The 26,591-nt window shown below is 35.9% G+C and overlaps 2 protein-coding genes across 4 annotated transcripts in view; one reads left to right on the top strand and one right to left on the bottom strand.

Moving 5' to 3' along the window:
- The window catches only part of LOC134534548 (uncharacterized), a 97,275-nt gene extending 95,237 nt beyond the window's left edge, over nucleotides 1-2,038 (bottom strand). Inside the window, exons 1-3 of the mRNA XM_063373030.1 lie at nucleotides 2,011-2,038; nucleotides 1,219-1,645; nucleotides 258-432 (exon numbers count right to left, since the gene is read on the bottom strand). Of these exons, the coding sequence (XP_063229100.1) occupies nucleotides 258-432; nucleotides 1,219-1,238 (195 nt within the window). The 5' untranslated portion in view covers nucleotides 1,239-1,645; nucleotides 2,011-2,038. The remainder of the gene's footprint in view (nucleotides 1-257; nucleotides 433-1,218; nucleotides 1,646-2,010) is intronic.
- A 5,335-nt stretch (nucleotides 2,039-7,373) lies between these two features.
- LOC134533963 (fatty-acid amide hydrolase 2-A) overlaps nucleotides 7,374-26,591 on the top strand; it is a 60,966-nt gene continuing 41,748 nt past the window's right edge. Inside the window, exon 1 of one of the 3 annotated variants that reach the window (XM_063371809.1) lies at nucleotides 7,374-7,440. Coding sequence is in view for 2 of the 3 variants with exons in the window: in XM_063371807.1 (XP_063227877.1) it covers nucleotides 18,342-18,406 (65 nt within the window). In the remaining variant the exon portion in view is untranslated. Of the gene's footprint in view, nucleotides 7,441-18,272; nucleotides 18,407-26,591 lie in introns of those variants that run through there. The other 2 variants (XM_063371807.1, XM_063371808.1) reach the window with 2 other exon arrangements.

Raw genomic sequence — 26,591 nt, 5'->3', positions numbered from 1 at the left:
AAAAGCTCACAATTTTCTAGTTTTATGTCAGGATAAAGTGATTCCAAAAATATAACTTGAATTAAAATAACTCAAAAAAAATACGTAGACATATTTTGTAAAATGGTATGTATGAAATATTTTGAAATAAATCAAAACGAAGAATTTACAAAATAATTGTACGATCTAGAGTTGTGTTCGGCAACATTCCCATCCACTCAAATCCTGGAGCCAAATTAGTGCTAACATTAGGTGCAGTACTTCTTAAAAATACTTACAACCCCTGATGCTGCGTTGAAAGCATGTCCGTATGTTCGCTTACACCATGCACCGTCTACATAAACAGAGATGTACGGAACGCCATCGTTGTCTACGTGGCCTCTTTCCAAGGCCTTCTTTCTCTCTACTGTTCCATTTTTTTTGCATGTATGTCTCCAGTTTTTCTTCCCAGACCTTATGAGAAACATATTAGAGTTACATTTAGCTATTTATCCATTTAGGCTAATGCATTTATTTGTATGGTAAAAATTTAAAATTAGTTCTAACATTATATCATAAGTTAGCATTTTCACTGTAGGAGTGAAAAGATATTAAATTTCGTGATTTATATAAAATATTATGGGAATTATATGTTGGAAATAAAAATGAATGTAGCTTTATTAAAGATTAAAATTATAAATTACATTTTAAGGGATTATCTATAGTTACTAAAATTAAAATTATTACTAACTATTTGATTCATAAATAGACCCTGGTCTACTATAATTCTTTTTATAATTTTCTCTTACTTGAATTTATATTATATTATTTATTGTACAGAAAACTTCTCATGTTTTTTTTATTTGATACCATTTTCAAAAAGTTTGGAAAGATTTAGGTTAGTTTTGTTATTTTGTGGCGGCTTTATAGGTTTAGTGGCTATTTGTAAATTGAATTAGTTTAACGAAGGCATCTCAATAATACTTTCAATTACTACTTAAATACGTTAAAATTATCAATACTTTCGTCAAATATTAACTGGTATCTCACGTAAAATAACAGTAATTCGATTACGCATGTTATCAGCCAACCTTTGATCACTAATCGTGGGCAAATAATGGTATTTGCATTTCTGTTTGAGAATATATTGACTGATGATTTCGATAGGTTCAGCTAAAATATAACTTATGTACCTACTAAATGCGTGTCAAATCCAATTTCAATTTTTTGAACCATAAAGTGATTTTAAAAATTCCTTACCTCTTCAATACGAATTTCATGTCTTTGCCATTTTCGCTTATCCATGATGGGAACGTCCAAGATGGCCATCATCTCTTGACTTTGATAATGGCCAATTCCAACTGACAATGCACCCCACACGAAAGCGTCGTTGACTTCTTCTTTTCTCGTATCTTCTTCTGTTGTTACAGTCACAGTTTTCTCACACATTATACACTCGTAATATAAGTAACTCATCACGCCAACCCTCCTTTCTGAAGTAATCTTGTATTGTCCCTGAGTGCAAACATTGCCATGTTTTGCCAGCTCTGTTAGTTGTTTTAGTAAGTGACTAATATTTACTATTCGTCGACCAGTGATTTCAACAACCGCGGGTTCTGTTGTAACTGTTAGTTGTGGCAACCATTCATCACTATCTGGAATTGTTTCTTCTCCAGACTCGTACTCACTGCAAAGTAATAAACACAGTATGAGGTGATATCAAAATGCAGTTACATTAAATTTATGTAATACCCTACCTTTTCATAAAAAAATTACAAAATAAAATGTACAATCACGCACCACCCTGGCATTTACCAATGACGTATCGCCACTCGCAGCATTCTGACATGCCTGGGATCAGCTATTTCAGGCAGTACGCATTCAAGATAAAACCTTTTTAGCTTCTGGTATTTGGATTTTGAAGCTACTTAATGATTAGCTTTCAATGTCTATTAAAATATACCTAATGCTAATTGCAGGAATATTTCTACTCGATTTCAAAATTATAATTTCTGAACATTTGTAGCGGAAACATTTCAATGTAACACTTACTGAGTTTCGAGTTGTGTTGAGGTTTCACACTTCGTGTACACGAGATGGCCCCTGCTCTGGTAACAATGAGTCATCACAACCGGTGCCGTCTGTACGAGATTCTTCACAAGTTATCCTGAAATATGTTCTTAAATATTAATTCAAGTGAATACTTAAAATCCTACACACCTTATCTAAAGTGTCGTAAATGAATCGTTATATTTTGTAAATCCATATATTATAGGAGCTAACATGGCGCGAAGCAATGGACGCGATACGAATAATATTTTTTTTTACCAACCACTACATCAGTAAATATTTGTGGTTTCGATTCGCTATGAATTCAAGCATGTAACATTTGTACTGTTTCTTCAATTCGGCCACAGTTAAATGGGGGGCTCTGAATCACTGAAAACTCCTCAACAAAATCAACAATGAATAGAGACCTGCAAAATTATGACCTCCAGGATAGACTCTACTACACTCTACACACTCGGGCAAATGCCACCTGTTCATTGGCTGCTGACTTGTGAGTCGTCTCGACCGAGTGTCTGTGATTCGACACTTCTTTGAGTGAGGGTCTCTAATTGGCCCTCAGTCCTCCAGATTAACAGTGAACCAGTGGTAGAAGCAGCGCTAAGGTATAATTATTTGATTTGTAGCATATCACGAAATGAATCCGCGAATTTTGCAGGTCTCTAACAATGAATCACAGGTATTACAACAAACCGTTGTCACAAGTCAAGTAGCCAATGAGCAGGTGACATTTTTCGAGTCCGTAGAGGATTGTTGAGACTATCCTACAGGTCATTGGCAACGCGCCCTTACGCGCATGGTTAATACCCCGCATGAGTAGAGTGTAAAGGCGTAAGCCTGAGACACATCTATGTCCTCATCTAACCGCGCACACTTAGATTTAACTTAGGATAGGGTGAAAAATGTTTACTAATTTTCCAGTCCTAACAGTTGCCAACGAAACGCCAGCAAAATAAATAAATAAGCTCACGAATATTGTTCGTGAATGAAGGCAAAGCTGATACTTTGGAAACGTTACCAGCAGATATTAAATAATGTTTAAATATTATTTACGTAGCTTACTTCTTAAAACTGCATTCATGTAAACTGATTTTGTGTGAGACTATGTTGAGTGTTTTCTGCTACACTTATTTTTCTGAAAAAAGTCTAATGTGGCTTAATAACATTGATGCCTGTCATAAAAAAAATTCAAACGTAATTATACGTATACATGTTGAGTATAGTTTATGAATGGTTCACGCATTGCTGGAAAAAAAACATGTTTACACTTTAACACATCTTTTTGTTGTCGCATCGCGTCCATCGCGTCGTACATACGCAACTCTGAAAAATAAATATATGGTAAAAAAAGCTATAATAAAATAATCTCTTACCTTTCTTTATTCTTTTTTCTAAGCGCTCTAATGGCTTTCGATAGTTTTGTTCTTTTGTGTACTCTGCTTGGTGGAGGTTTCTTTGGCATTTTATTCCTGAATAAATCTCACGCTTACAACAAAAAACATCTAGCTAAATCACTGTGCTAAATAATAACAGAGAATTACCAATTACACGCCGAGCTAGACCAAACACGTTCTCTTATCTACTGAAAATGAGTACGTTGACATTCATATCAGTTTCCCGCGAAATCCCGTCTCCCCTTCGTAAACAGCAGACAGCTGAGGCAGGGTGGGAACGGGAGAAAGAACTGGCTACAAAAAGTTTGGGAAACTGTCGCAAGGTGTCACTACTGTCCAGCGCGCTTCATAATTCCTCGTATCCGAGCTTGCACGCTGCTCAAACTTCTACAGCTACGTTTTTACTTTAGGTCCGACTGCAATAAGCCAAAGACTAAAATAAAGTCAATCATTCAGCCGACAGATATGTAGGCGTTTGAATTACAAATGAAAACGCGAATATTATTAAATTCGTAAATGAATATCACGCAATTTCGTAGCAGCTCATTTATTAAAATTCAAATTGTAAATACGTTAAATAAATAATGATTACAGATAAAATAATGGTCACAGTCATATCTCCCGTGTCTGAAGATTTATCTGCAAAAGTTTTACCACTGAATTCTTTATAGTTATTTTAGTAAAGCTTGAATTAAAAAAATTCCCGAAAATCAGCAATAACTTAATTAAAATAGAAAAATAAAAAATAAATTTTACACTAGAATGGTTCAAATCTTCTCTAGCAGCTGAATCATTAACAAATATATTGTTTTTTTTAATACGATGCTGGTGCACCAATCCCCTTAAGTTCATAAAATGTTCCAGAATTGTAAAGAAGTTTGCAAAATATTTCCAGAAGAAATAGGTTAATTCGAAATCTACCTACGCCTGTAGTCTGTGCCAAAAGGGATTTTTTTTAACCAATTTTGAAAGTTAAAAACTGTTACTGCGGGTATTCCTCAGAAGATAGGTAAATGCTTAGCGTGGACTTTTCTGTACGCTTTTTCTATACCTAAAATTCTGTAGTAATTAAATTTGATGGATTAGTCATATATGTCAGCACAAGCCATGTAAACGTCCTTAAAGTGTCATTTTACGATTTTATTAAAAACCTATAGTTTTATATAACATATTTAAATTTAATATGATAATTATGATATAGATATCAAAATAAAATTTAACATAAACCTTCCGGTACAAATTCTTTAAAAACTGTTAAATCCGCATCTAACTCCATTTAATTGTGTAGTTTAGAATAGTAAGCAAACAAACACAAACGCAGATCGACATTGTTTTATACGATTTAGCGATTTTGTGGAATCATTAAAAATTGCTTCTAATCTTTGATTAATTATTCATTCCTCTTTTATAGATAATAGAAACGTAATATTTTTAGTGGTACATATTTTTGATTTGATCAATATTTTTGGTGATATGTTGTATTAAGTAGGCTAATTTAGAGTTTTTTTAAGCTAACTTTCACATAAAAGAATTTTAATTAGAAATTTATTAAAATTTACGTAATAAAGGATTTAAAAAAATTGTTTTGTTTAAAAAATAATAATTTTTTAAGGCAAATGTTTAAACACTTTAAAAATATTTTTAGTATTTTTTTTTTTTTTTTCAGATTAAAAATTTAAACTTTTGTGTCGAGTCGATGTAAGTTAAAGTGTGAAGCATGTTTTTCAAGTTGTTCCGGAATAGGTTATTTTGGGCCTAAGAAAACTGCTAGTATTTTCAAACCAATTTTTAAGAAATAAAATATAATGAAACCTAAAAGATGAGAAAAGTTTTCTGAATGAACTTTTATCAAAAAAATTTAAGGAGGAGAAAATTCGATCAGTGTAAGTGGCAGGGGGATGCTGAAATATAGGAAACTGGAGGATTTGTTTGTTTGTTTGTTTGTTTATCGTCTTTATTGGTGGCGAAGTTAAGGCGGTACGCCTTCTCTTACACTTAACCACTTTTCTGCAATTACATCAAAGATTTGAATATTAAAAACTAAGCATGATATAGACTAAATATTAAGAGAACAAATAAAAATTTTAACTTAATGTTCAAATATTAACTATTACAAAAGATTCAACCATAACTAATTATAAAGTAATTAAAAACTAAGCATAGACATACATAAAAAGGAAAGTAATTAAACATACAGCAAAAAGTATCAAAACCGAAAAAAAAAGAAAAAAAACATTAGGTGTTACTACATTAAAACCAGTCACTCGCACATTCACACACAGAATCAAGCAGTAGGGTAGCAGTGAAGTGGTCATGGTAAGCAGTTGTTACAAAGATGTTTTTTCAGCCTGTGCTTAAAGGATGCTAGATTTTTTGTTTGCCTTGTCGCTTGGTCTAATTTATTCCAGAGCCTGCTACTCACGGTTGCAAAAGATCCCGACAGACATTTCCAAAGGATTAAAAGACAGCAATAAATTTAAAAAAAAAAAAAAACTTTCGACATAATTATGTAATGTTTATTATTTCGGTAACTTACACGCTACGTTCACTAAATAACGGATTTAGACATTCGCCGTTTCCGGTTAAAGTCAATGCTACAAGATTCTTCATAACATAGTTATAATTACGCTTGGTTAAATTAACTTTATATTATTTAAAACTTATTTCCTTATGGGTTTCTGTACGAATGTCACGAGCGAAATGTCTTGTAAACTAAGAACATTTGAGCTAAGTTGAAACACAGTTTAACTTTAAATTAAACTTATTTACATGGTAAGTGATGAAATCAATCATTTAAAACATGTTTATAATGTTATAATATTATTTGTAATGCCAGATCACTGTAGCTCTTATTTCAGTAGTAGTACTGTAATTATTTCCATATTGCACAACTGAAATAACTTATATATATATATATATATATATATATATATATATATAAAAAAATTCAGAGAGAAATTAAATTATTTTGAAAACTCCATATGACCATATATTTGTACTTTATATGATTTGTAAGTTTTTAAAAATATATTTAATAGCTATAAATTAAAAAAACGTTCACTTATAATAAAATAAAATTTAAAGCCTGACATTTAAATTCTATTTTATTCAAGAATGCCACAATATACCTAATTATGCATATGTTTTATTAAACAGTAGGTACCATATGTATTTTAAAGCGTTTACCATCACAGTTCCCGGCATAATTAAAACTGTTATCTGAGAATACAAATTGTGGTTATACAGATATACGATAGTTTTAGAAACATGTCGTTTCAAATAATCATCCATAACTCATACTTAAGTGTATAGTTTTCAGGCCACTTTTAAGTCAAGACTTGTTTAGTTATTGTTAGGTATCAATAATTGAGGAAAATCTAAGCAATTATTAATTTTTGTTTTATGTAGTTATTGCTAAAACTAGAGTGTAGTTGTTGCTAAAACTATAGAGTATGTTAGAAAAACTATAGTTGATGAAAATCAGTATTTATAATATAAATATTACATAATTATATTAATAATATTAAATTTTATTTTTTATTAAACGATTTTAAAGTTTAAAGAACTTATTATTTCAAAAACAGCAGGCACGCAATATTAAAATAAATTATTTGAAAAAGTAGTAAAAATTGATTTAAGATGATGTAAAACAATTTATTTTGTAATAATAATATGTTTCAAATTTCGTTAATAACGTTCTGCCTACGTTCAACAATATGATACTGCTTATATTCGTGAGCTCACTTTACAATGCCGTAATATGTAAGCTTAGTCCATGTAGTTCATAATTTGGATAAGAGGTAGCAGCACACGTCTACACGCAAAACAGTTCTCTAGTACGTTGTAGATAGCACTACTTACCAAGGAAAAGGTTCTTTTCGAAACTCTAGATAGCGCTACGTAATACTCGAGTCCGTATTTTTTTATATTGTCAATTTGTCATTCAACCTTAGTCAGAAAGAGCGCCATGCGTGTCAACTGTGTTCATTCAGAATGACGTAAAAAGTGAAACATTCTCAGGGTAAGTTACTGCTTATTTAACTCCTACTTATAGTTTGAGTTAGCCTGTCATATATATCGCGTTAGCTGTTTCTGTTATAAAACTTGTCGAAATGGTCAATGCATAATTCTAATTTGTGAGGTCCTGATTTGGCGTCAATTTTTGAATGCATTCTCTCCAATGTCGTTAATAATTAACTCATTTCAGGTGGATGAAATGAGTTGCAAGTTTAAAATCATGTTTCATTTTATTAAATACATAGGTACGTCTCTTAAAAGCCTCAGACGTAACTTTATTATTAAAATTTGTTTATCTTCCCATCTATATGCTAATGTAGTACATTGTAAAAATAAAGTAATTGTATTAATCAAGTGTCGGGGCCAATTGCTATTAACAAAGCTTATTTTGATCACTACACTTTACACTTAATTTATTAGTTCAAATTAAGTAACAAAATAACAATCGTAATTTTTTATTTTGTAATTTCGTGAGGTTTTTTATACACAGATATAAATATTTTAAAATATAACCTATTTTACTAATTCGGGCCTCGAAACCAGCGAAGGATCAGCGTTGTTTACGTTCTTCCACTTTTAAATAAAAAAAAAAAAAATGCATTCTTTATAGCTGAAAAATTCATTTGTAGGAAATTATTATCGTGTTTGTGTAGTATTAATTTTATTTACTTACATTTGTTTTACCTGCGGTATGAACCTCAATTACTAAGAAATACGTTTTTATTATGCGCCTGCTTATTTATAGTTCGAATCTAATTCGTGCACGCCAGGGGCCCAGCCAGGGGGGGGGGGGGGGTAGGGGTTCAACCCCCCCCCCCCCCCTCCTTAGCACCAAATCTTTAATTATATTTCTTATTCATCACTCAAACAAATTTCATATTAAAAATTAATAAAATTTTTACCATTACAATATTTAAATTTAAGTACCGAAAACTGCTGAAATAGCACTATTTTACACCTTAAAATCCAAATTTTCCCGGGGGAGGAACCCCGGACCCACCGCTTTCATACTGGGGGGGGGGGGGGCATGCTTCTTAACACCCCCCCCCCCCTACACAAATCCTGGCTACGCCACTGGTGCACGCCACAATATGATTCACGTATTCGATCCGTATTGATGGAATCAAAATACGTAACGCGAATGCGCGATGTGAAGATGGCGATGCGATAGCAAAATATCTTGTTTTTTTTTTGTTTTGGTTTTTTGGACATTGGAACATGCTATTTTTTCCCGCGCGACAACCAAAAATAAACGACTGTATTAAAAACGTTTCTTGTTGTTACATTCGCATCAAAAATGACTACCGTTGCTATGCCGTGTGTTTTGTGTCACATGTGCTATGTATGTGGGGTATCGAGAGCATCGAAGAGAATCGTGTGCCGACTCTCTACGGAGCTCTCTTCATTTTGTTGTAGAACCGATGACAATATAATAATTTTATGACTGGACTGTGAGCTGCAGAGAAGAGTTGGGGGAGGGCAGAGGGTCAAAGATCCACTACTTTTGAGCTATGGGCAATAACAATGCTTTTTGTGTATCCATGATACCGATTACCGGAGCATGGTGGGAAATTTGCCGAAGTCGACTGCCCCTCCCGGTGGTTTTGGGGTGAGGGGGGAGCGCCCCCTTCAATGCCACAAAAATTCAAAATTTTCAAAAATCGATTCTCTTTCGATTTGGAGTGTTATGTGTCCCATTCGGGAACCTCTCTCAGGAGGAAGGTCATTTGCCCCCGATTTTTTTTTAAGTCTGTAAAAATTTAAGTACGTTGGTTTTGTCGTGCTTTCCAGGTATAAGGGCACCATCGGAACCCCTAAAGGGGGCCAATTTCCCCCGAAATTTTCGGGACTTGGCCAATTGTTTTTGTGGTGCATTTTAAGGACTTTATAAAAAAAATCAATTCAATATAAATTAAAAAGTAAAAATAAAATTATATTAAAAAATAAATGAATAAACATGCTTATATTGTTGTATGAACTAAAAAGTAAAAATAAATCTTTAAATTTAAATAATTTTATCAGCAGCGATAGAATTAAAAACTTGTATAATGTATTTTTTAAATAAGCTTAAAATAAGAATCATGTAATAAAAAAACAATTAATTTTAATTAAAAATAAGCGTACGGTGCTTTATTTTATTTTCATAATAACTCTGTCCTAAAGAATAGCAATTAGTGGCAGAAAATTTAAAACAACTGATGTCAATTGTGCGTTGTTCTCTTCTTTCATTTTCATAATGACTATCCTAACGAATAGTCATTATTGATAGAAAATTTAAGACAACTGATTTCAAGCACGCCACTTTTTTTCATTAAAATTAATTGTTATGTTTATTACTTAATTCTTATTTTAAGCTTATTAAAAAAAAATACAGTATACAGAGTTTATTCTATCGCTGTTGAACAATTACTTAAATTAAAATATTATTTTTTACTTTTTAGTTTATACAACAGTAAAAGCGTGTTTTTTTTAAAGATTTATAAATATAATTTTACTAGAGTGGCATTTTAAACAATCGTTTAGTTTTCGTAGTGATGCTACATATTATTTTAAAAAATGGTGATAACACCTAACTTTGCCCTTTATTTTCATTTCGCGTTATTAAAGCATAACTACTTCAAAATGAAACACAAAAAAACATTGAGGCGGGTTCAATCATGTTCGACCCGTGGTTTCTTTTTTTATGAAATCTCTACCATCTTCGTTTTATTTACGTGATTTTTAGACAATGAAATATTATTTTTACGTTTCGATATTCATTGACATTTTAAAATAATTGGCACTCCATCGTCTTTAACAGTCATCTTAAAACTTGCACGAATGGAAGTTCCCCCGCTGGTAGAAGATAACGGGGTCGCGGTGTGTCAAAAGGTTGAAATTGTCTAATCATACGTGTTACTTAGTAATAAATTCAAACCGAGTCAAAATTAAACTAAAAAAAAAATAATCATTTCTTGAAAAATGTTTATTATATATTTATATATGTGTAATTATTATTTATTAAATATGCACTAAATTAAAATTTGAAAATAAATTTAATTAAATTCGAATATTTTAAATTTTTTTAATAAATTTTAATCTTCGTTAAATGTATTTTTATTGTATATTATTAGGGCCATGAAAATTTCGCGAAAAGATCCCGAGAGTAGCTGGAAGTTAAAACACTGTAGCATCGTCTGTGTTTCGTGATTGGGTGAGTTACTTTGAGGTGCATGTCGATTGTTACAACAACCAATCACACTAATTCAGTGTGGAAGCAAACTCGTCCTTAGTGGCTCGTGCAAACAAGGCAACGACTTCTCTGGCAGACGGCCGCCGATCACAAGGAATAAACCGCTGGTTTGGGTATACCTTTTTGCAGTCTAGTAGGCGTTCAGAATTTTTTTTCGCGAAATTTTCCTGCCCCTATATATTATGGATTATACATTATTTTATATTAAATATTTATTAAATTAAAATTAAATTTAAATAATTACTGTTTATTAAATATTTATGTATAAACTTTATTACAATGTATTAAATATTTTTCGAGTAATTATTAAGTACTTTTCTTTACTATAATTAAAATCGTTATTATATATTAAATATTTTTCATTGTTATATGTTGTTATATTTTATGAATGATACGTAATTACATATTGAATTGTAATGAAATCTTTATTTAAAACATTTGAGAAGACACTGGCCTCCCTGGAGGACTCTGGTTGGAATAGGGGTCCGGTCCTGGTTTCGAGACCAGATGAATCCCTCCCCCAGGCGCTGGGATGGTACCTGCCACAGACCACGGCCGGCTCAGAGGCGGATACAGATGGGGAGCACAGGGGCACTTTCCCCCCTCCCCTTTCCCCCGACACACCTTCCAGACGGGTAAAAGTTTCACTAGATGAAAAGACTTATGAAGTAAAATTTTGATAACTTTATATATATATTTATTAAATGCTTATCAACTATGGGTGAATAATTATGAATAACTTGGTTTGGATATAATTTCTAGACTAAGTTAGTTGACAGAAGTTGGTAGAAATTTAAGCTCAATATCGGGAAATCGCTGAACTGTTATACTGTTGCATTATTTATTGATGTCCTAATTTGTTTTTTTTTATGAGGAAGCTTTGCCGGTACGTCGGTTTTATTGAAAAGACTGTATTCCAGACTACCCTTTTTTTCTCCCCCTCCCCTCTCAGAATTCAATCCTCCTGTTCCTTCGCCGATATTCGGAAATTTTTCGCTGTTATGTGTTTCTGTCTCTGTTGATCTCGATGTCGGCGAGAAAGCAAAACTTAGTTAAAAAAAAAAAAATGGCGTGTCATTGTTCTCTGAACACCACTGCTAAGGCCCCCCCTCCTACCTCGGCACACATGCGGTGAGCAGAGCTTCAGAAAAAACCATGCCGTTTGAAAACTGCTCAGGATATCAAATTGGGTTCTGGTTGTGAAAATCATTTGAGAATGCGCTGACGATGGATGGCCGGTTCCGTTTCCGTACTTCGTTATTCAAGCTGTATCTTCAGGAGGTTGAAAATAGCTAAAACGAGGTGTTTCGAGGATAGTTTTTGGACGTGAAACACCCGGTAAAGATTCTTGAAACTACCCTAGGGCCTTTCATTAAGGTCGATTCACACATACCCGTGACGTGACAGTGCCGTTGCCGGCACGTGATTCCACCGGCCGTGATCTCGCAGTGACGTCTATTCACACTTGAACGTGGCGTGACCGGCACAAGTCAGTGTTTCCGATTGCAAGAAATACCACGGAAAATGACGAACTGCTCAGAAGCTGGTTTATGGATGATTGCTCTCGTTTTGGATGAAGAGGAGGAGCAACAAGTGAGAAAACGGAAGTGGTTTCACGAAGCCTGGAAAAAGAGAAGAACGGAAGGGGAATTTGCAACACTTTACAAGGAACTGATGGATGATGGAGAAAAGTTTCACGAATACTTCAAAATGTCTGAAATTGCATCTAACATTCTGTTGAGCGAACTGGAAGTCATCATTCATTTTTAACTTCAAAATAAAAAAAAATAAAATTAGAATACTGTCACTTTGGAACAGCCAGTGACGCGGCCGTGAAATGAGAAGATATCGGCGGGGACTAATCCGACGGTCACGGTACGGCGACGGTGGGACCACTGTATGCACTGACGCGGGCGGACGCCGGACAAGTGAGAACAACACCTAGTTTCCTAGAAGAATATTTTCAGGCGCGCCTGTGGCATCACGTGCCGGCCACGTCTCTGTCACGTCACTGGTACGTGTGAATCGACCTTTTACCCTTTTATCTTCATTTCTCCGCCGTCTAATGTTCTTGTTACCGCTCGGATTTCATTGTTGCCCCATGCACGACGAGAAGACTGCGCGCCAGTCCATAGCCGGACACCGCGCTAGGAACACCAGCTATAGAGCATCCCACTCTTAGATTGCAGTGTGGAAGTAAATGGGCGCATTCTCTCTCTCTCTAACACACGCCGATTGCCGTTAGCACTGTCCTTGTTTCTTCGTGCGTTGTTGCCAAATATCAAACGAAATTTAAAATTTTAATTTTTGGACCAAGCTTTTTTTCATATTGTATAGAATCAAAATACGCATCAGGCAATGCTTATTTTGAATACTTAACAATATTTTAAGTGTCCGAAAAAATTAAAAAACATAACTTATTCGCTGCGAACTGTTTTGAAGTATTCCGATATGTTTCACATCAAAAAAAGAAAACCTACTTGTGTATTTCATTCAGATTTTTTTTATTAGTAAATTAATGCCTTAGGACGCCACCGAACAAATGTTAAGACAAAAACTGTACAGGTTTCACTTAAATAGTTTTTTTAATATATTGAAATGCATTTTCTCATAAACTGACACATCAAAAAGTTGACCCGCGGAAAACTTTTTTTCTGTTAAAGATAGATGGGGGACGAAAGCGAGAAAAATGTTCACAATGAATTGAATTAGTTTTTAAAAGCAGCCCCATCTCAATTGCTTCTACAGTTTCCGTGGAAATAGCTGTTAAAGATGTGTCATCAGTACAAGAGCGCGCGCTGCCGTCGTAAGAGGAAACAGGGTCGTGTGTTTAGATAAGTGGGGTTCTGTCCTACAAGCAATTTCAAATACATGGCTTCCTTAGTCAACAAAAAATATTATAATCGATTCTTGAACATAATATGTAAAATGTATGAAATAAATACGAAGGAATTCAATAGCGATCATGGTACAAAATTTTGAATTATTTTTCTATCCTTCTCAACACCAAGCATCTTATCAAACATTGTTTTAGACAAAGTTTTGGAAAATAATTATGATATTATTACAAACAATTTAAACAGATTTGATAAGGTGTTTACTAAGGCAGTTACGTTTTTTTGTCCGGTGAAAATTTTTTTTTCGAACCCATGCAGTTATGGCTGGTCGTATCAAAAATGTATTTAGAAAACATGTTTCGGCATTAGGTAATCCGAGTTATCATACGTTAAAACGGATTCGATATTATTCATATTATGGGAGTTTTTGCGATTTTTCTGTTTTTCAAAAAATCTTCCCCTTTTCGAACCAATTGTTCGGATTTTTCCCATAACTTACTCGACCGAGAATTTCCATTACCGTATTTTATTTATAATTTTGGACATGACTTGTCCAAAAATACGGCATTTATCGGGCCCATTAAAATGTGATATATATATAATTATATATATATATATATATATACACACATATATATATATACATATATATATATATATATATATATATATACATGGGATTTTTAGAACAGAAAAGAAAACTATAAGAAATTGTTGCCTTTTTGTTTTTATTTGAAATTTACGTAAAAGTGACATTATTACAAATTTATATGTGTAATAGTATAAAATATTATAAATTACGATATGATATCTTAAAATGCTTCTTGTTCGATCCAAATTACAAATACACGCATCTCCTGAAATTCGTAATGTGTTAGAGATTTGGCAACAGCGCGCGCCATAAGCCGTGTACTGCAATCTAAGAGTGGTACGGGCTATAGTGTCGCACTTTATCATCCCGCCTCACTCAGACACACCCCTGACCAGGCGTGCCCCTTAAGTACGCCGATATGAGTTTAGTTTCAGCTTTTTCATATGTTCGGAGTTAGTAACATTCGTTTTTCCTTCTCAGGTTGTAAATTACCATCAATGCGGAAACGACGCAGTGCTCAACCATTGTGTTCACATTTCGTGAATGATCAACGCTTGTTTAATTTAGTCGTGACTGTGCACAATGGTAAAGCGGAACGATTGTTTTTTTTGTTTTTTTTTTCCCGCCGAACGTAACAGAAACGTCAAGTTGGCTGACCCCTGGAATTGTCCATTGTTCCTTCACTTATTCAGAATTTGAATAGGCCTGTACTCGTTCATGTATTCATTGTAACTACAGTATAAATTAATTGTTTGGCATGGCCAAGTTTAGAAGAGGGGAAAAAAGGGGGGGAGCACTTTCCCCGGTCTATGTATTCCAAGGGGCCGTTAAAAAAAAAAAGTTCAACTAAGATTGTAGTGGATTGGGCATTGAGTGCTACGTAAACGTTTTAGTATTTATCCTCGTGGTAAACAACATGAGAAATAGGTCTCCGCCTTTCTATAGTTTTGCAGATACCTAACGTCTTGTTCATAAAACCTTTTATAATCAAACTTTTACTTATTAAGCTGGCACAGAATTTCAAAACATCAAGCTAAAATTATTATACAGCAGTACTGTAAGGACCTCAGAAATGTGTCTTCCCCCTCCCTTAGGCTTGTGCGAATACTAGTTTTTTTGATGCGAAGCGAATATCAAATAAAATGTTTAAAATGTTTACGAAGTCTAATCGGACTACGGATATTGTTCTCGGTGAATCTGTATCACGCTTATTCGATAAAATACAGGGTCGAAGTAAAAAAATTAATCGTTTAACTTTTGTAATGGTTGAACTGATTAAGAAGTGATTAATTTTTTGGGCCCCATGTATATGATCATCCAATAAATATTTATAAAGTAACCGTCCATAACAAACGATGTTAATTTTTTTTTAAGTTACCAACTTTATACAACCAAAACATATAAAGCAAAAAAAAAAAAAAAAAACTAAATATTTTCATGATTGAATCTTAGTCTTACTAGGTTTTAAAGGTTTGCAACAAATTCCTAGCTTCACATCAGACGTGAAGTTTTTCATCTCAAACTTAAAATAAAACGAAGAGAAAATTTCCTGGCGAACTCGAATCGAATATTAAAAAGTTTCGATTGATTCGCATTGTCGAAACTTCGCACAGGCCTACGTAACCGCCAACTAATCCTCTTGTCCAGCCTTACTATCCCCTTCAACGTTGCTGGACGAAGTTATCCATACACTGTCACCACGATACTAATCACCCTATGTATCTTCCCGCCATACAAACACACGTTCTGCAAAGAATAATTTTGCTCATGCATCAATCTGTATTGAATCTTAAATTTACAATTTAAATTTTGGCAAGAGTTTGGTATTACTTTATGATTATTTACGTTCATTTACAACTTTATTTATATTCTTTTTTTTGCGTACAGCATGTGTATTATCTCCCCGCTACTATAATGGCGATTGGCTCACTCCCGTATTTTTCATTATTTTGTATTATGATCATTTCACACGAAACAAATTTCCCTTCAGATCGCACCCAATTTTTATTGGATTTTATTCTTTAAGTGACACATTGCTTCATTTAAACTTAATAAATGCAGCCATCCTGTCGTTCAAGGGATTGAATGCTCGGATTCCTTTAAAGATTTTCGTTTCGGTGAAAATGATTTTTCATTTCCTATTTTTAATGTGTTTAGGGTTTTTCATTACAACCGTGTGTATCCCTAAAACAATCTAATTATATTTTGATTAAAGAAAATAATATAGAAACCTAAATATTAAAATACAAAAATCACATTCTGCTTTAAATGATACGAAATCAATTGAATGATGTTTAATCCTTGAAAAATTTAAAAATTAATGAATCATAAATAATTTTTGCCAAGAAAACTATTACTTATATAATAAAACATATTTATTTAAATGCATTTCAATAAACAATTGAAATTTTCATTGAAACCAATTCTTTGAAGATCATTCACGTGTCAATAGATTTAATTCAGTACATATTTGATCTTGAGTTATGGCCTTTAATTACATACAGCCAGTGCCGTGGCTTCGCTCTGGCTGTTTGCAACAGTACTGGAGCAACGCTAAAAACAGCACCTTAAAGAATATCAGCCGTTTTTGTCGACCTCCTAAATACAAATATCCTAGCAGTATCTTTCGTGAAAGCTCACGTCCTTTCATGCATCTTCGTTGCCTTTGAGGGGTTTTTGGTAAGAATGTAATGATGGTGTGTTGTTTGGTCAGACAACTTCAGTCTATATCTTTTGTATGTGATCTATTAAGCCGGGATTACGATAGTCCGTCGGCTCCGTCCGTCGGCTCCGTCCGTCCGTCCGTCCGTCCGTCCGTCCGTCCGTCGGTCGTCAAGCGTCTTTCGATCACGTGACCTGCAGCCTATCATATGGCTATAAAACTCCGTCCGCCATCAAAACCTTGGTTACTTCATTTATTTGTTTGACGGACGAACGGATGAAAATATAACCTCTAAATGTCTGCAAGGGTATTGTATGTCCAAGTGTCCAAGTGTTTGAAGTTTTTTGAAGTTTAATTATTTAGATTCTTACATAATTATTTTTTAAATTATGTGTGAACACACTAAAAAAATTTTTTTTTGAAACAAGAATCGTCTGATTAACAAAAATGTAATGAATGGTAACTCTGAAAATGTTGAAATATATATATATATATATATATATATATCAGAGTGAAAAATATTGAGTGTAAAGAGTTTTAAGTGAATAGCTTCATTGATTGTCCAACTAATATAGTTATACAAGAGAAATTTTCTCCGAAATTTAAGTTTCCTCAACAGTTGGCAGCGTTTATAAGGGAAACTATTATGACGGAAGAACTGAGTGTTGTAAGTCGCTCGGTGGCTGACGGACGGATGTGAAGGGCTATTGTAATTCCGGCTTTACTTTCAAATGATTAACTTGAACGGAAAAAAAAAAAGATTGCTCCGAAAATAATATAAAAAAATTGTTAGCTCAAACACACGACTACTGAGAAAAAAATATTTCTTTGTTGATAGTTGACACACCAGGTTGTGTTAGCGTCGAAAGAATTCTGATGTACTTTCAAACGGGTATGCAGCGGTAAAGGTCACATTCTTACTATTTGGAAACAGCACCTGATACACTTGACAGTGCGGAAGGTAAATTATAATTACACTTGTTACTGGTATACGAAGTGTAACGCTGAAGGAGCACAAAGTGCGAGCCCACCATACCAGTCTTTCATGGTCTCCGTCTCTTTGTGTCTCCTCTATCTTACAGTCTGTCAGTGTGTGTCAAGTGTCAGTTTACATTTTCGTATTCCTCTATGTTGTTCTCTCTTTGTCTCTCTTTTAACATTTCTTTCTACCGCTTTCTCATTTGCTTTGTTTTTTTCTTCTTGTGTTTCTATCTCGGTTTCTGTCTCTTGCGTCTCGTTACTCTCGTTGTCGCTAACTGCGTATGTCTTGCCTTTCTCGTACGCACATCCTCTCTTTTCTCCCCGTACTCCTTCTCTCCTCCTCTTCCGTGTGAGACATGCACCCGCGCGCGAGCCACGTGCGAAGCTGGCGGAGCCTTCGACACAGTTCCACTTCACGTAACCTGTTGAAAAAAAAAAAAAAAAAAAGGAGTAAACAAAACCGGTTCCCCCCTCCCTGACGCGGCGAGCGCGGGGCATGTGGGCTGTATGTGTTGGCCCGGCATGGCTGGGGTCTGTGTCCTCGCGGCGCGGGAACTAACTGCGCGGTGGTCAGCCGGCGTCCGGAGACGCGCGGGCCGTCATGTCTCTGGCCGCAGTCGCCGTGTCCTCCGCGGCGGGGCTGCTGGCGCTGGCGCTCGTCCTCAGGTGAGCCACGGAACACCGCGACATGTGACGCCATCTGTTGGCTGCACCCACAACCACTATAGCAACCTCCCTTGGTATACAGGTCCAAGTCCACATTTTTTGACGTGGCTGCACGCAACGGAAAAGTGTCCCGTTACGCCCATTGTACGCTTGCGCCGCATCTATCTCTCTCTTCCACTCGATTGGAACAACCATCGATTTGACTTTTCCGAGGCACATTAAACTTGAAAACACTCCCGTTCGTTTCTCACTTTTCCTATCATCGTCCTATCCTTAACAGAATAACACAGATATGAAGAAGTTAAATAGCAAACATGTATAAAAGTTATAGTTAGAATAATATACTCGTTAAAGTAATAAACATATTTGAATTAATGAGTGCAAATAAAAGTTAATTTATCAATTAAATTGTAGATTTCATTTCACTCCTTCTTTGTATTCATACAAAATAGTGATAATTCAATAAAAATGATTCAATTTTATTCATAAAAGTATGCAATCATTTCATCAATGTTTTGTTATGACATTGTCACGTTAAACTATCGTCCGTAAACCGACTTTACAGACAGCCAATTTTTAATTTTTTTTTTTTTTTTTTTTTTTAGATTTAATGCAGTTTTTTGAACATACATTTTCGTTCGGGTGTTTTGTAAATCTTGTAATTTTTATCCAAAACTTTTGTCTGACGTATTTTTTGATTGGACAAACTATTGCTGCAAGGTTTTTTTTTAATCCTAGGCTTAGAATAAAAAAAAATCATAACTACCTTAGTAGGTACATTATCAGTCAGTTCAAATAGTTTGTGAATGATATATATTTTTTTCTAAACCTTTTGTGTGAAACAATTTTTGAAAAGACGAACAGTTACACTATTAAATCCGTTCTGTTTTAAGGTCAAACCTGAAATTATTAGCTATAAACTTCGTGTGAAATACTTTTTATACGACCAACCATTACTGAAAGAGGTGGAATAAACATTTTGAACGAAAAAAAAAAAAAAAAATCTTCCTTCGTAGAAACATCATCAAATTCGTTCAAATTGTTTGTAAATATTATAATTTTTTAAAAAAAATTGTCTAAAATAATTTTTGATTGGATGAACCATTGCTGTAAGGGGTTGAAAAAATTAGGGGTGGGTTTTAAGGAATGAAAAATAGTTTTTTGAGGTCAAACATAATTGCAATAATACCTTAGTAGGAATAATGTGAAATTCGTTAAGACATTAAATGCTGGATGCGTTATATTAAACGCATATAAAATATTTTCTCTACATGGAATATGAGAAAAAGTTAAATATATATATATTTTTTAATATTGGTGAACATGCAAGATGTTATGTAGGCTACATTAATTTCTTTAAATGTTCCAGGGGTTTATAGCAGTTTTCAAAATATTTGCAGAAGAAAAAGGTACTTCAAAATCTACCTACGTCTGTAGGCTGTGCCAAAAGGAATTTTTTAAATTTTAGATTATAGTTTTACATACTGTATGGCAATAAATGCATTTTACTAGTTTATTTATGAAAAATTTTTGAAAACTTCAGTTTCCAACAACGTACACTAGAAGCACTAGTTTGAGAAAGTTGTTTTCCAACAAATAGTTCACGTCCTTGGTAGATAAGTAAACAAAACAATTACATATTACATAATATAATCTACTGCCGTTGGACGCCGAGCGACCTACATATAAAATGTGAAATTGTCGACTTGTTTGGTAACCATTTTTTTTTTTTTTTTTTGTAAAAAGGGAAGAGGTGGTGATATTCGGTGGTTGGGTGGTCAGATCACTCGCTCCGACAAAGGTGATGCAGGTTCGCTTTCCAGCGGGATCCAAGCCGGATATTTCCCCAGAGGGAAACGTGTTGGACTTTGCGGTGAGCCGGTAGGTTTTCTTCGCGCGATTTGAAAATTTCTCAAGATAGCAAGCGTAGTGCCTGTTTACGAAAAAAAACATTTTAGAATACTCTTGAGGGTGGATGAGTAGTTCTGTTTCCGTTTTTAATTTTTTTTTAACTATATATTTAGTAAAGAGGAAATGTTTAAAACGCGTCGTTTCAAATTCATTATTAGGCATGAAGCACCCAGCACACATTCTTTAAAGCACCTTTGCGCCTTGCATTACACCATTATCTTCATTTCGCCGCCACATGGTGTTAAATTTACCGCTCATATCTCATAGTTGTCATGCACGACGAGAAGACTGCGCGCCAGTCACAGAGGAGGTGACCGTGCCAGAAACATCGAGCGTCGTATTTGCCCTTCCGTTTCGCTAGCACAAATACACCCTTCACTAGGCGGTCCCCCTTAAAGCACTAATTCGTTTATTGGCAACCTATTGCCTAATTGGGTTTTTTATGTGTCTGCGGAGCTACCTTTTTCCTTGCGAGTTCGTGACAGTTTGTTATATTTTTTTCCTCGTTTGCACCGAGTTTTGTACGTAACCATGGGTCGCTTGCAGCGCTGTTTCTTCTACGTTCGACCTTGCGTGACAAGGAAGCAGCAAACCCGCAAATAACTCGCCTCAGGAATTAGTGTGTTTATATATATATATTTATCTTCCTATTCCAATGAGTGATCTTTATCTCTAGAGCCACGGTATTTTCGCAAGGTGCACAGTCGACTGTAATAACATCTGCTTCACGGTGATGATTTTTACTGCAGTGCTCTTGAAATGATCTTGACTACCCGGAGCCAGTTGTGAACAAGGAGTTGAAGGGGTTACCCAATCACTTGTAACGCGCCCGAAGGCTGTGACCTTGTCATCGACCAACTAAAACTCTAAAAAGAATTGATTTGAATTCTATTAATCACATTACGCAAACATCATGTATTCTGATTTTAAAAAAAGCTTAATTCTTCTGTGTTGTCATTAGTTCGTTTCCTTTCCACGTATATAATAAATCGTTAAAAAAAATAAGTTCATGGTTGGCTAAAAAACGTAGATTTAAAGAGGTTTTTTTTTCAAATAATTCCGGGATCTCTTTTTTTTTTAATTTTACTGTAGGCTTTTTTATAACCACCAAAAAGGGGAGCGGAGCATTTGGTGAAGCCGCTCTACAAAATATTAGGGCCCCGCAAACTCTTAAGGTCACCTCAGCTTGCTCACACTATTCTACAGAATAGTTCATTGTCCTTGGATCGATGAGTCAAGGTGATGAAGCTCCGAATTCCTTAGCGAAGTTGAATGCACGCGGGATTTCGGTGCAAAAGGGTTCTGGGTTCGTGTCTTGAGTGTAAATTTTTTTTATTATTTAAAAAAAAGTCTTCATACTAAAAGGCCGAAACAAATAGCAAAGTATTCAGGGCGGAGTAAAATTTGGTCAGGATAAGTGCCTCGCAAGAAGGCTATCAAGATTAAGATTCCCGGCGGCGTAATGTTCTAACTGTTTGCAAATAGGAAACGTGGCGGACGTTGTTGTAGACCGTTGTGTTTTCTTGTGGCACTTTGAGACTAGCAGATGTTAAACACACTGCTATCATCTGCCTTCATTAAAAAAAAATGGGGGTTGCTTTTCTAAGTTGTGTTATGAATGTGAGGACAATAAAATAAGAAGTGATCGTTGTGCGCAGGTATTTTTTTCCCCAAGTGGTTATTATATTCGAAACCAAAGATAAAACGTCATATTTTATACAAAACCTTTTTACTTCTGGATTGAGATCATGCTTAAGAAATATTGGCATGCCGAAGAATCGTCGCGCACATCCAAATTTTCACCAATTAAGCCTCAACCCAGAAACTAAACATTTCATATTTTAATGTTTGTGTATATATATATATATATATATATATATATATATATATATACACACATATATATACATACATATATATATATATATATATATATATATATACAAATACACTATATATAGTGTGTGTTGTAAAAATAAATTTTACTATGAGTATCTTTTTTTTGTAGTTACTTAGGTACTAGAAAATATCCCGATGGCTAAGTGCTTAAGACCACTTTTTAAGAGTTTTTATGTTTTATTCACGTAAACAGAAAAAAATTCGGACTTTCCATATATATAATATTCTCACAAGGGATGTCGATTCATCCCTACATGCATCCACTAAAATCGGGATTTCTAGGGATGCGATTCTCGCATCCACTGATGCGTCCTTAAGTCCATTCGCTTCGGAATCGTGTTTAATTTTGTTTGTATTGCTATTTAAAAACCTAAAATTATCCCAACGCTTTGAAGCAAAACCTATTACGTACAGTAGGCTCTAGATATCGGGAAGCCTGGTGAAAGCTGAACCTATTCTTATTCTACTATGAAACTTCAATATACCGAGCTTCGATCAACCGAAGTTCAGTATTACCGGAACCGACCTGAAGCGACATTACCTGCAGAGACTGTCGAAACAATTGCTTCAGGACCTAGAAAATGATCTAACCGTTGTGGGAAGCCTAAAGGAAACTAACCTCGAAGATACCATTTACCGGTTGAGCAAATCATGGGATGACGTGAAAGAATTCAGGAAATCTGGGGGAAAATGTGATCTCGAAAAGTGCTGCCATTAGTACGACTGAAAACCAAGACGAATTTCATATTGCATGGGCGTTGTCCGAGATTTTGCTTATCCGATTTTTCAGAGATTAACATTAACTCTGTAAATCAAGACCCTACTATACATTTGTAAATACCATATTGGTTGGGGGGGGGGGGAAGAGAGAGTGAAATAAAGGGAGGGGGTTTCCATAGTTTGCCAAGCTTTTCAGATGTACGGCGGCTCTTGTAGACAGAACTCAACAGCGAGCACCCAGTTAAAATTGTGTTCTCTTTCCCTTTCAAACTCCGCCCATCAAAGACGCACACGCGCTCTCGTCTCTACAGGATGCTTGTGCCAGTTCCAAGATGTATGCCGACCGTGTGCGCAACCAGCTTTCTTCATCATTAGCTTGCGGCCATGAAGCGGCGCTTGTTTGGAAACAAGCCCAGAAGAAAGTGTGCGTGTTTACCGGAGGCTCGCAAACAAGGTGTTGCCTTCACGGTTGCACGAAGCTCTTGCGTCACTGCTTACGTGGACGCGACATTGGCCCCAGTGTCGCTTGGCATTGTTAATAATCTTATCGTACTCCTCTTATCCACCTATACCCTTTGGTTTTGTTGTCCCATGGCACGGTTTAATATTAGAGTATACTCTTATAATTCATTTGTCCCTTGGTCCCGCACTCTCATTTTTAATGTTTTTTTTTAAATCTATTTGTCCTTTGGTCACTGTGCCCATTAATATGGTTAATGTTCTTATTGTATATTGTACTCTTCTTATCAACCTGCCCCTTAGTTTCACTGTCCCTTGGCACGACAAATAATGTATCCACCTGTTCCTTGGCACACTTAATATTGTTATTATCTAATCCCCCTGTCCCTTGGTCTCATTGCTTCTTGGCGTGGTTAGTATTATTATCATACTGTTTTCTTATCAGCCTGCCCCTATGTCTCACTGCTCCTACGCATACGGTATGAAGCGCTTCAGTAAAAAAAAATCGATATGAAAACTATGATGCTTAAGATTTCTTTCATAATGGTGTATTTTTTCTAAAAGCATTTAGGCATACGCTACAGGCGGATTAGTGGCTATGTCTATTTCTAAAGTGTATTTTTAAGAGAGTGAAAAATTTTAAAACACGTGTGTTCGAATTATTTTTAGGCATGAAACACGCGGTGATGATTCTTGAAAGCACCCATGGGACTTGCATTACAGCTTTGTCTTCATTTGTTTGCAATATGACTCAAATGTCACAGTAGTCCTTTGTACCACGAAAGGACTGCGCGCCAGTCAACAGCCTTGCTCTTAGAGGCGACACGGCTCCAGAAGCACTTATCATCTCGCCTCACTAATACAAATATACCTCTGACTAGGCGGGCCACTTAAGGGTTCCGCCTACCCGGGCACACACTCGGTGTGCAGAACTTCAGGAAAAACAACGTGATTTGAAAACTACTCAAGATATCCGAGTGGGGCCTGCTTACGAAAAGCATTTGAGAGTTCGCTGAGGGCCGAAAAGTACAGTTTTTAAACTGTATTTTTAGAAGTGTAAAAATTGCTAAAACGCATGTTTTGAGAGTAATTTTTAGGCGTAAAACCACCAGTACAGATTATTGAAAGCACTTGAAGGGACTTGCATTACACAGCTATCGTTATTTCTCTGCCATATAATGTTACGGTCACCGCTCAAATTACACAGTTAGCCTGTGACGACGAGAAGACTGCGCGCCAGTTCAGAGCCTTGCGCTTAGAGGCTATACCGCGCTAGAAATACCATCGAGCGTCGCGCTTATCATCCCGCCTCACTAACACAAATGCCCTTCATATCTCACTGTTCCTCGGCATGGTTATGACTGTCAGGTTTGCGGCGAGTGACTTGAGGTCAGCGCCCCAAGTAGCAGACGTGTCCTCCGCGGGGGTACCGTTGACCGATTGGAACCCGGACTGGTTTGGTCGGCCACCTGTAGGGCTGCTTCGCGCGGCTGGAGGGAAGCCAGAAACATGCTAGCCCCGAGTCTCCGGCGAAGAGCGGGCGTAGGGATGCGTAGCACGGGGTCGTTACCACAACGCCGAATGTCAAAATTGACCACAACGCCGACAGCTAGAAAACTGCTGTGTACCACAACGCCGAAATAACAAGTGAGTGAATTTGTGTGTGTTTCTTAAATGTACCTGAACGCCGAAATACCACAATCAAACCTAACCTTACCTAACCTAACCTAGCTTAATATAACCTAACTTAACCTAGCCTATCCTAGCCTAGCCTAACCTAACTAACCTAGCCTAGTATAACCTAGCCTAGTCTAACCTAACCTAGTCTAACCTAACCTAGTCTAACCTAACCTAGTCTAACCTAACCTAGTCTAACCTAACCTAGTCTAACATAACCTAGTATAACATAACCTAGTCTAACCTAACCTAGTCTAACCTAGTCTAACCTAACCTTATCTAACCTAACCTTATCTAACCTAACCTTATCTAACCTAACCTAACATAGTCTAACCTAACCTAACCTAACCTAACCTAACCTAACCTAACCTAACCTAACCTTTGTGGCAGTACTGCAATGACATTTTTCGGCGTTAGTGTATTTCGGCGTTGTGGTACACAGCATTTTTCTAGCTGTCGGCGTTGTTGTCAATTTGGCATTTCGGCGTTGTGGTGCGTCCCCCGTAGCACGCACGTCCCTACATCCCTCGGCAAAATGCAGCCACAGTGTAGAGGAGGCATTTCTGATGGATGGATAGTTTCCGAATACTTTTGCTGCATAGCACCGCCTTTTGACCGTTGGTCGTACTAACGCGCGCGTAGCCATTTTTTGAGTCGTAAATATCTGCGAATATTCACCAAACCGTAAATATCAACGACCAGTTTTAAAATGTTACGGATTTTAGCGATCAAAATAAAAATTTCGTTATGAATCCCAAGATATTTAAAATACTTATAATGAAAAAAAAAAAGCCTGCTCAAAAGAATCTTATGTGTAAAAAAATGATTAATCAATATTTTTAACGTACATTTGTAAATTATTTACCAGTTGTTTTGATTTGGGAAATTGGCGACTAAAGATTCCATGGGTGGTTTTTTTTTTTATTCGCGTCGTTTTACGATAGGTACAGAAATGTGGGACCTCTCCACCTCATAATTTTAGTAAATGGCTCGAGTGTGGGGGCCCCTCTACTCCACTCCGTCAGGTGATTCTCGGCGAGCTGGCGCGCGGCACGCATGCGCAGTGTCCGGCCTCGCGTCTAGTTCCTTACCGCGCCGCACCGCCGCGCTGTCGGCGGCGGCAGGAAACTCTCCCGCGGGTCGGTCGGGCCGCTCGCACACGCAAACGCGCGCATGCGCGTGACGACCGGGCGGTGGTGAGCGGGGAAGCCTACGATCCACTCGTCCTTCTGGACATACCCGAATACTCACGTTGGAAAGCCTTCTTTCTAGTGATGGGCAGAACGGTTCCTTTGGATCAGTTCCGTGAAATGATTCGTTCAGAACGATTCGTTCATCTCGGTCAATTCGTTCTTTTCTGTGTATGGAATCTGGCTCTTTTATCAGGTGTCGTAACTCGTTCATCCTTTAGAGTATTAGGTACGTGTTTTTGTATTTGAATTTGAACATTGCTTTCCGTAGCCAGTGAATCACAGTTGCGTATATGAAACAAGATTATTTATATTTTATTACTTTTTAA

The sequence above is a fragment of the Bacillus rossius genome, chromosome 7, assembly GCF_032445375.1.
Source record: "Bacillus rossius redtenbacheri isolate Brsri chromosome 7, Brsri_v3, whole genome shotgun sequence".
Lineage (NCBI taxonomy): Eukaryota > Metazoa > Arthropoda > Insecta > Phasmatodea > Bacillidae > Bacillus > Bacillus rossius.
The sequence above is the reverse complement of the archived record's forward strand: the minus strand, read 5'-3'. Positions and strand labels throughout refer to the sequence as shown.